At 25.8% G+C, this 12335-nt stretch overlaps 1 protein-coding gene across 4 annotated transcripts in view; it reads left to right on the top strand.

The window, feature by feature from the left end:
• LOC100198384 (pescadillo homolog) overlaps positions 1-12335 on the top strand; it is a 52402-nt gene that overhangs the window by 16817 nt on the left and 23250 nt on the right. For all 4 annotated transcript variants that reach the window (XM_065807024.1, XM_065807022.1, XM_065807023.1 and 1 more), the window contains 3 exons: positions 402-481; positions 10818-11081; positions 11188-11281. In XM_065807024.1, coding sequence (XP_065663096.1) covers positions 402-481; positions 10818-11081; positions 11188-11281 — 438 coding nt within the window. The remainder of the gene's footprint in view (positions 1-401; positions 482-10817; positions 11082-11187; positions 11282-12335) is intronic.

Below are 12335 nucleotides of genomic sequence, written 5' to 3' on the forward strand. Positions count from 1 at the left end.
ATTAGTTAGTTACCTGTGCCAGAAGCTGTGTATAGATTAAACAGAACTTTTAATATATATTTTTTTTAATCTTAACTATGGACCTTGTATTGTATTGTAAAAAAAAAAAAAAGCAAAAAGTTTGTTCAGTTTAAACTGAAAGTATTTTTAATTTTCCTTTCGTTTTGTATGGTAGTCATGGTTTTTTTTTTAATTTTGTTAAAAACATTATCTACTAAATTATTTATTTAAAGATTTCAATGCAAGAAAAATGTTTATAACATTTTTTTGTTATTTTTTTGTTAATTTCTATTTTTAAATTTAATTACAAATGTTTTTAAAAATAATTAAAAAAAAATTGATTGTTGTAAAATATGATTTATAAAAAATGAAGCATTTAAAATAAAATTTTCAAACTTTAGGGAGAAAGTGGTTCAGCTACAAATTATATCAATAGAAATCAAGCATTGAAAAAATTGCAACTCAGTTTGCCAGATTTCCGGTAATTTGTAAAAAATATTTTTGTTTCAATTTATTTAACTTTTTATTTCAATTAATGCAATGTTTATATAATGCCTTTTAGTCAAATGTTATTATATGTAAACAAAAAAATTATTTTATGGGCAATTATTTTACTGAAACTAAAACCAAATTTTTGGCTGAAATTAATTTCATCAGAAAATTCTATTTACTAACTAAAAACTCAAGTAATTTTGTGAATGATGGGTTTAAAATTTCATTTAGAAATGGTAAAGTATTTTAGAGAAATTGTCAAAGATAACTTTTTTTCTGAATTAAAAAAATTTTAAATCATATAAGATTTTTAGTTTTTGGCATGTCTTTTTAACTGAAATTTTTACTTCTTACTGAATTTATAAAATGTACCAAAACCCTAGTTTTAGTATCGGTTTAAATTGAAATTTCAGCCAAAACCGATACCAAAACAGAATTTTGGTCGATCACGAACGAGAAGCTTAATAATGAATATGTATCGTTAGTATTTACCAATATGTTATAGTAATATATAGTTAACATACTTTTTGTTATTTATAAAAATGTATTAGTTACAATATTTTTTACTATTGTAGTCCAAGGCAAAAATTAAGATTAGCGAATTATGATATTTGTAAATGCTTCTGGTCTTTAAATTGTAAGTTTTTTAAAAACTGTAAACTCTGTTTTTATCACTAAACTCAATAGTTGTTATTCAATAAAAAATATTTATATTTATCTCAAAATTATGATACATAATCTCATTGCAAAACAATTATGATTACCAAAATGATTATTATTATTATAGTTATTATTATTAAAAATTATGAATTCATTTGATAAATCTGCAGATAAAACTAGGGAAAAAAAGCAAACAGTACAATGTTATTATAAATTAAACAAATCGCAACAGTTTAATGGTGATTATTAATATTTTAAATAAAAAGAAATTGCAAAATAAGATAACAGATATTTTTATATCTTTTTTAAACCTTATTCAATATTTTCTTATAAATCTTATAAATTAAGTGATATTTACATTGATTTAAAACGAGTTTAAAAACATATAAAAACTAATTTAAAGCACTTACAGTCATTTTAAAACAAAGCAAAAATATTCTAATAACATATTTTATAATATATCTTTTTTATCACTACTTTTATTATCAATTGATTAATTTCTAATTTAAAACAATTTAATTTTTAAATGTTTCATACAATGCACTTTTACAAATTTTATATTTTAATCTCTCATTAAGAAAATTCAGCCCAAGCATTTTTTTTTTATCATTCTCTTTAATATGAACATAATATATCTCAGAGGTTTGCGATCCCTTTAATGGCAATATCTCAATTCATCTTTTAATTTCAAATTTAAATAAGATAATAGTTTACTAAAACTCTTTTTATTTTGGTATGTTTAAAGTTTAACACAGTTGGAACAGTCTTGTATAAAAACTTCTTAGATAATTTTATCTTAATTGGTTTTAGTGTTATATATTGACACTATAAACATTGTTTATTTACATTTATTCTATTTAATTTCATTACAATATTTGATATATATATATATATTTATATATATGTTCTTTTGATTATGATTCACTTCCAACAAGGCTGCAAGTAACCACTATTAAGTTAGGAGTTACTATGTAAAAAAAGAATACAGTTATAGAGCAAGGAAACAGTTGACAGAAAACTTAAAGAGTTGTAGGTTGTATGAGTCTGGGAAACGTGAAGATGGGAGAAAATTCTAAAGGGTTCAAATACGGTGAAAGAAACTAGATAAAAAAATGTTTTTAGAGCATGCAGGGACAGATATAGTAAACAAATGAGACTTTGATAGTTGCACCCACTCAAAAAGAGTGGGTACAACTGCGTGTACAATGCATTTTTGGACCTTGTCTCAAACAGAAAGAGCATCATTAGAAGAACCAGCCCAAATATGACATCAGTATCTATACAGGGAAAAATAAGATTTGTAGAGTAAATGGCAAGTACAATAAAAAGAAGCAACCTTAGCAATTAAAAAAAACCTTATTTCAATCGGTTGTATATATAGTTTACATGAAAGGTCAATAGTAAACAATAATCCAAGAAGATGTAAAGAAGAGGATATATATATATATTTATATATATGTACATGTATATATATATATATACATATGTACATGTATATATATATATATATATATATATATATATATATATATATATATATATATATATATATATATATATATATATATATATATATATATATATGTATGTATGTATTATTAGGGTGCTTTTAACTCTCCTTTAGATAAAAAATCAGAATTCAGTTTTTTTTTCATGTACTGTGGGTATCTTTTGCGATAAATTTAAGTCTAATTTAAGTTTAATTGTCCAATATTTAGTTCATGTTAAAGCTCATTTTCTAGTCATCAAGTTCCTTATATTGTTTTTAAAAAATTTATTTGAAAACACATCAACTTATTACTCAAATGAAGGGAAATTTTATATAAATCCAAAAAAAAGTTGTAAAAAAAGGATATCAAAAAACTTATGGAAATTCATATTTTTTATTTTTGGTATAAAAACTGTAGTTTTTCTGCAATATAATCTAAAAAAGGATTTACACAAAAGATAACCACACGACATTAAAAACACCTAGTTGTGATTTTCTATCTAAAAGGTTTTTAAGACACCATAGTATCGATATATACATACATATATATAGAGAGAAAGGATTTCTTAAAATTATTGAGTGATTACTTATTGTTCTTCCTGTTAGTAATCAATTATGGCATACAGGGGGCAGAAAAAAAACCTTAGTTGCACATTTATTTAAACCTCTTAACCAAATTAGCAAAATGGAAAAAATTAAATGTTCCTTTTGCCATAAGATTTTGTCTAAAAATTGAACTTGAAAAACAAAGGATGTTAAAAAATTTTAAGGGTTAAATTAAGCGATTGCAAAATGCAAAATCCTTAAAAATATCTGGTCTTCAAAATTTTAGTTTATGCAAATCTGTGTACTTTGTTTTCAAGGGGTGAATCAACTTAAATTTGTTAGCGAAAAAATTATAAAAAATAAAACAATAAACTTATGACTACAAAAGAAATAACACTCTAGTAACTAACTGCATTATAAAAATAATAACACCATAATAGTGTTATTATAACTTTTTTAGTTCATTCATTGTTCAAACAAGATTCCCCCAATTTTAAATTAAAGTAGAAAAGTATCTAGAAAAGTAGATATTCAAGTGATATTTAAAACTTATTAAGGAACTTAAACAGCTTTATAAAAACGTACTTTATAAAAAGTTTAGCATTATGAAAAACATTACTGGTCTGTAAAAATGCGCATTAATTTTAAAATCAACCAATAAAAACTTTTTTTTGGATGATTTTAAAATTAACGCACGTTCTTACTGACTATAAGTAATGTTTTTCATAATACTAAACTTTTTATAAAATATGTTTTTATAAAGTTGTTCAAGTGTATTTGTAAAAGTTTCTGAAGTTTTTAATAATATTTGAATATCCCCTTTATTTTTTCTCGATGCTCTTCTTCTTCAATTAAAGTTTGAAGTTACTAATGTTGTTTAACCACTTAACGAACCTATTAATTTTCAAAAGTGTGTCAAAAACAAATCTATTTTTTTTTTTAATTGATTTTACTGTTTTAACCATGCAAAAAAGGAAAATAATAATAATTAATAAATTTTAATATATTTTAATAATTTATGACCTTCCTAATTGACCTTTGAAAACTTGCTCAACATATGTCGAGCATTGCAATATTGCATAAAATTCTTGCAAAATTCTTGAAAAATTGAAGTGAACCTAGTTGCAAACTTAATTTCCTCTATTTCTAAACAATAAAATATAAAGTTGATTTCAATAAATTTATAAATTTATGATTTTATTAAAAACTCTAATTATATAACATTACATAAACTTTCGTAAATGTCATAAAAAGTCATAAAAAGAAGAGTTTATCGTACAGGAAGCGCATCAGATATCATAATAACCAATCAGAAGCTTTGCTCGACATATAGCGAGCTAGCTCTCAAAGTATACCAATTTTTGGTAATGCTCGATATATCTCGAGCAAATTTTTTTTGGCTAAAAAAGTTTGCTCGACATATGTCGAGCAAATTCGTTAAGTGGTTAAACAAAAAATGAACTTTAAAAGTTATAAGCTTATAAATGCTTTATAAAAGTAGTATTTTATAAAAGTAATAACACTATTATAGTCTTATTACTTTTGTAATGCAGTTAGTGACTAGACTGTTATTACTTTTGTAGTTGTAGTTTATTGTTTTGTTTTGTTTTTTATAACTTTTTCGCTAACAAACTTATAATAGTTTGCTCCTTGAAAATAAAGTACACGACTATATATATACTGAAATTTTGAAGACCAGATATTTTGAAGACCAGATATTGCAAATGGTGATCGCTTATTCAACCCTTGCTTTGGTAGAATAAACATAGATTAATAATATGATTTGTTCAAATTTTTCTTAGTTATTAGGTTTTTCTTATTCGGAATTCTAGTATTTTTTGTGAAAATTGATAGAAATATTGTATTTTAACAACTATATATAGTTAATATACGTCAGAATCAATTAGAACTAGGATCTATATTAAATTAAGGCACTTTTTAAAAAGAATTAAATAAGTTCATGTTAACGCCGATGAGTGAAAGTGATCTAAAGACTCCAAAATGGCGTTCTTTAGATTCACTATTAGGGTAGTAAAAAGGTTTTAAAAATAATATAATAAATAAGAAAAGTTTCTTTAAATATTAAAAAGCAAAAAAATTTTTACTAAAGCTCTTGTTTGGACATAATAAGCTGATAAAACCATAGTAATTCCAAATAAAAGAATTTGAATAATTTGTAAATCATCTTAACTTCATTGAGAAGTGTCCTAATATTAGGGGTGAGAAAAACCCAATATCTGGTCCGGTTTTTAAAATTAGATTTTAACAAACGGGATTGGATATCCGATCTGGTTTGTTAAAATCTGTAGTTGGAACTTCTAACTATGGGTGAGCAAAACCAAATATCCGGAATAAACTAATGGAAATCACCCCTTGAAGCCATTTTAAAAAAAAAGCATTTTTTGACCTAAAAAAATGCCAAAAAAAACATGTTTTTTTTTGCAACTTTAAACATGGGCAAATCAATTCTTTGCTTGTTCAAGCCAAAATACTTTTCTTAAACTAAAAACTTAGTCTGCTAATTTTAGTCAAACTAAAACGTTGTTAGACTATTTTTAGTTTTTTTTGTCACAACACTAATATAAAACCCTGATTTATTAATAGTTAAGGTTAGGAGGAGCTTGTAAAGATGTTTATCACAATAATTGTGATGTTCTCAAAGTAGTAGTATCACATAAAAAAAAATGCTTAGTCCTAATATACAATGAATGAGTTAACAATTAAGGTAAACGCCACAATAAAAATTATTGTAAAAGTTGCTGTATTAGCTTCATAGTATTAGAATGAAAAACTTATGAAAACCGTTTTTATGTGGAGCTCAATCATTCAAGTGTGAAACCACGGACATTAAAGTTATAAAAAAAGGTGTCTTGGGCATTTGAATTTAGGTGCTAATTTCTAATTTAAAAAAATAATAATAACACCAGAAAAAATATATAGTTGGGATATCTTTCATACTGTTATATATAAAAAAAATAATAACACCAGAAAAAACATATAGTGCTTCATATCTTTCATGCTGTTATATATAAAAAAAAATGGCATTGTAGAACTGTCATTGCAACATTGCAACTGTCAGAAACACAAAAGTGTAGGACTACTCTTGTAACAAACAGTTCAAAACTTCTGTAGAAATAGATCAAAGCTGCAATTCAAATATTATTTTGAATCATTTTAAGTCAACTATAATTGTCAAAAAGAATCTTTTTGATTGTAATTTTTATTGATGAAAAATTTGTTAGAAGCCAGCATGGAAAATAACGGGCGGTCAACGGTCACTGACCGCACTAAATGACTGAAATTGCTATTTTGACCTCTCAAAACGAGTTCTTCCGGGTCAAGGTTGACCAGTTGAAATAAAAAAGAGTTATACAACGTTTGACAAATTATCAGGATGCCTTTGAAAATGCATATACCAAAATTTCATAAAATGTAAATTTTTGAAAAAAGCTTCTAAAATAATTTTATTGTTTGTACGCTACTTTAAATCGCTTCGTTAGTGAGTATTATAAATAACATAAACTATTAATTATTTTTGCTTCAATTATCAAGATTAACTTCATTTTACTGGTGGTGAAATCCATAACTGCTTTTTTCATAAATGATTGAAGTTCTTATTTTATTATTGTTTTAATAATAATATAATATTAACTGAGAACATTTTTATATTCCTACATTTTATTTATATTTTCTTTATATCATTTTATTTATTTTTTACCTTTTTTTACCTTTTGCTTTTACATTTTACCTTTTGCTGCCATTTTGCATTTACCAATTGCAATAAAAAAATATCTTTATTTTTTATTTTTAGTTTAATTTATCCGTAGTCAACAAAACTTACAAATTATCGACCAAGAGCCGCACACCAAGCCCCTCTGTAATGAAAATAAATTTTTTAGATTTGAATTAGTCAAGACTCCAGATAAAAGAAAGTTTTTATTTGAAATTGTCGAGGTTCTTAGTGTTCACAGCATTTTAGGTCAAAGCATTCCATGGGTTGACAACACGGTCAGTGAGGAAATTGTTTTTTTCTGAGCAGTTTTGAACAAGTTGTCGTTTGAGTTGCTTTATGTGTCCACGCGGTCGAAGACTCTTTTTTAAAGACTCTTTGTCTGTTGACGCTGAGTGGCTAAGAAGTTAACTTTAATATTTAGATAAATTTAAAATTACCAACTGCGTGTTTGCTTTTTTTTATATATTGTAGTATAAAGTTTCGTTTTAAGTAACATAAATAATTTTGATAGTATTTTATAAAACGATTGTCATGATTTTATTAAATATTAGTTCAGCATCTGCCGGCGAAAAGCATCAACATTATTATCAACTAAATAACATAAGCAGTTTATAAAATGATTTTAAATAAAAATGAATGAAAGATATAAAACGATACAAATGATATATAAAATGTGCAATCATTTTTCTTTTTTAACGTCGGTAATAGTTTAAATTCTTATTTAACTATTATTAAAAGTTAATGTATGTAACTAAGAACATTTTCTCCTTTTTTTTTCATTTATTTTTCTCGAAACCTTTTCCCGCAATTTTTGAAGTCATAGCAATGAATGAGTTATTTTTAAATAAATTTCAAATTAACAATTGCGAATTTAAACATTTTTTATTCTATTAAACGGTAAGAGAATCGTCAAACATCAAAACTTCAAAATGATGGCAACTAAAAAGAGACAAAGAACACTTTCATTTTTAACACATGGAGGATCGGAATTAAAACCACCTGTTGAAAAGAAGAAAAAACTCAATAGTAGAAAATTACAGCTAACAACAGCTCAAAAATGGGTAAACACTACTCTTGCAAAATATAATGCAAATGAATGGCTAGAGATATTACATAATGGAAATTATGTTACAGCATTAAAATGCACTGTATGTCGTCAGTATACTAAACAAATTGATATTTATAAAGGATATACGTCAGAATGGGGAAGCAATGAAGGTAGTTGTAGGATACAGCACAGTGCCGCAGTTTGATCATGCAAATAGTCAGCCATATCAAAGAGCCTACGAATTTGTTATGAAAAGTAAAGGAATGGATGTAAGCGAACAAAATGATAAATTAAGCAACCTGCAGAAAGAAATGCGGCAAACTGATATTTTATCGGGCCTGAAAAACATGACCACGAAAGATCTAAATTTAACAAGAAAAAAATTTGAGGTAGCATACTTTATTTCCAAAGAAGAGGTTCCGCTTAGCATATACCCTAAAATACTACGTTTGAGAGAAAATCATGGTGTGGAGTTTGGCCAAGCATATAGAAATAAAATAACTTGTGGAACTTTTATTGATTAGATTGGATTGAGTCAAATTTTCTCAGAAATAAATTAAAAACACGAAATTACTTCAGTATTTTAATTGATGCATCAACAGATGTATCTGTAATTGAAAAAGAAGCTATATTTATTATCAGTTTCGATCCTACTCCAATAGGAAAGACCGAGATATGCGTTGAGTGTTTTTTTCTTTCTATTTCTTGAATATGGAATATTTGAAGGAATTTTCAATAAAATCAGTTAATCCCTTGAATCAGAAGGTATCGAAAATTTTAAAACTAAATTAGTTGGTTTTGGTGCTGATGGCGCAGCTGTATATAGAGGAAGTAGAACAAGTGTAAATGTATTACTTCAGAAAGAAATTCCATGGGTAACTTTTGGTTGGTGTGTTGCACATTGCCTTGAGTTAGCGTTAAAAGATAATTTTGCACAAATAAAAGCGTTTAATGATGTCAATAACATTATTTTGAAAATGTATAGCATTTATAAAAAATTCTCAAATAAGTTACGACAGTTAGGAAAACTTGTTGCTGTCCTTGAAGAGGGTATTTCATTTGACATTGCAGGTATTCGCCCCAAAAAAGTATCAGGTATATTGGATTTTTTTTTTCAACTTTATCTATAAAAAATACTTTATAAAATAATATACTTTATTACATGCTGATTTTTTATACAACAAAACTTCTTTATAAAACAGTGTTTTGAGCAATAAAAACATTTTATAAAACAAAATACTTGTGCTATAATAAATAGGAACACCATGGATTGCACATAAAATTCAAGCACTTGAGATGATCTTAGACAAATATGGAGTATATATGAAACATCTTGAAAACATGACTGCAGATTTCAGTTTTACTCAAGCAGAAAGAGCAAAGTTTAAAGGGTATCATCAGCAGTGGAATTATGGACGAATACCTCTTTATATAGCATTATTCATAGAAGTTTTATCGCCAGCAAAGTTGTTATCTTTATCTTTTCAAAGCAATGAAATTGATTCCGTAGCATCATCTGGATTTATTGAACAAACTAAAAAACAGTTAAGTTGCTTGAAGAAAAAAGAATTTAATGATTTACCAATAGTCAAACGTTTCCTTGCAAAAGTAACAAACAACACTGGAAAGTATTAATTCCAAGATGTTGAGCTGTATGACTTTACGAACGCACTAACTTTAGTTAAGAATTCGAAATCAATGGTTGTAGCGTTAATTGCCGAATCCATAGAAGAGTGTTTAAAAATACAATATACAGTTCCTGATATGCATGGAATGTTAATCCTAAACACTGGTGGCTGGTTTCCAAATAACACCAATAATTCATTTGCTGATGATAACATCGAAAAATTGTATGACTTTTATAATATGCCGTTATGTTATGCTGGCTTAACTGGGAGTGTAAAGAATATGTTAAATGCTTGGCATAACTTAGTTGATTACACTGTCAAATATTTGGCAACAGATAAAACTGAGTACTGTAAAGTATGGTATCAATTTTTTTCAAGTTCAATGAAAAAAGATTGGAGTCCAGTTCTACTTTTTGTTCAATTGTTCATATTGCCTGTTTCGAATGGTTGAGCGTCTTTTTTCTCTTATGAATAGGAAATTAAAACTGACACAAGAAATCGCTTAACTGAACGGCTCAATAATTTAATTCGGGTGTGCTCTTAAGAATTTGATGTTAATCCTGCCATTGAATTATGCGCCGGAGATACGTTGCGAAGGCCTACACAAGAAAGTCGAAAAATTTATTCAAAAAAAGAAAAGAAAAAAACAACTATAAAAACATTAATTGAATTAAAATCATCATCAGACGAATCTTTAGATTTAAAATTGTCTTTCAATGAAACTTTGGATAAGGAATCAGATAAAACGTATATGTAAAAATATCTTTAATAAAACATTTTTAAGTTATATAAAACTTTGTTTTTTGTAACTTAAGCAATTATTATAGTAGTATTACATAAAACGATACTTGATTAAGTATTCAGTTTAAATTTTTTTGATATAACATAAAAATGTGTATTTTTTATTATTTTAAAAAATAGAATACAAATAAAAAAGGAATACAAGTTCGTTCATTTTAAAGTATCAAGTTATTGTTTTATTTACAAAGTTTCGTCATGCAGAATAATTGCTACAATAAAAATTTTAAAAAAAATTAAAATTTTGACCGCCAAAAAAAAACAACTGACCGTCAATTTTATGTATTAGCCGGTCAGTTTGACCGCTCGCCTCTGATTTCTTATTTTCCATGCTGAGAAGCTGTTTTATATTCGGTAATTTACAAATTTTTTAAATAAATATTTATGTCTCTAGATATATTTGTTGTGTATATTTATTATTAGGAGATTATGCATTTTAAAAGGAATATATCCTCGTGAACCAAGAAATCGTAAGAAAGTTGGCAAAGGAAGTACTGCTTACAAAACATATTACTACGTCAAAGATATACAATTTCTAGCCCATGAGCCTGTGCTAAATAAATTCAGAGAGTTTAAAGTTTTTGTTAGAAAATTAAAACGTGCTATTGGTCGACAAGAATTTAGTGATGCTGATCACTTAGAAGAAAATAAACCAACATATACACTTGATCACATTGTTAAAGAAAGGTCAAATTTTTTAATTACTTTTATTTTCCAAAAGTTCCATTTTTTTATACTTTAATCAATAAATAAACTTAAAAAAAAAAAAATTTATTGTTTCAGTTTTGTTTAGATATCCAACATTTATAGATGCATTGAGAGATTTGGATGATGCTCTTTCTATGATATTTTTGTTTGCTAGGTTACCTCAAACTGATAAAATTGAGGTATATTGTATTTACAATTAATATTAATTAATATAAATTTAAAAAATTGTTGTTTTTTATTTAATTAGTTAATCAATATTTTAGTTGTTATGATATTTTTATAGTAATTAGTATATTTTTTCTCAAATTGTTTCTCTGCGCAGCGGCCTTGTTCCTCAAGGTTCGTGTTTCGGAGTTATAGAGTTGAGAGGGGGTTATAACCACTATTAAGTAGCCTCCTCATCTGTAGTGGCCTTCTCGGCCTTGAGGAGGTGAATAACAAAAAAAAAAAAAAAAAAAAAATTTTTATAGCTTTTTAAATTAGTTTTTTTTTGCTGATTTACGATTGACTAACTTAAACAAAATTAGCAAATGGTTGTTCAATAGTATTTTGCATATACCTCCCACCATTATCACAACGTCGTAATGTTGCTTCTCTTTCTCTTTTCTACAGAGACTGTAATGGACACTGCTCTAAAGAGCTAGTGTCTCTTGTATCATCTACTAAAATTCATTCTTGTTTTACTTGTCATTTAATTAAGTCTCATCCTTTTTCTGTTCCTAAGTGCTCCAAAAACTCTTCAAGTTTTTTTCCTCAAACATCAGTTCTTTGGAATTTGCTTCCTTATATATATATATATATATATATATATATATATATATATATATATATATATATATATATATATATATATATATATATATATACACACAACAGATACTAACATTATCAGTTATGAATGAACTCTTGCCATATGCCATACATACGCATCATACAGTTTGGCAAAGATGTGTAAAAGCTAATCTTGGGTTTACATTTTTAAAAAACAAGAATAAAACCTAAATAAAAACATAAACAACATTTATAAGTTAAAGTTTGCTTCGTACCTAACTTATAGTATGTATGTATATATATATATATATATATATATATATATATATATATATATATATATATATATGTATGTATGTATGTATGTATGTATATATATATATATATATATATATATATATATATATATATATATATATGTATGTATGTATATATATATGTATATATATATATAATATTATA

Source organism: Hydra vulgaris, chromosome 10, assembly GCF_038396675.1.
Source record: "Hydra vulgaris chromosome 10, alternate assembly HydraT2T_AEP".
Classification (NCBI taxonomy): domain Eukaryota; kingdom Metazoa; phylum Cnidaria; class Hydrozoa; order Anthoathecata; family Hydridae; genus Hydra; species Hydra vulgaris.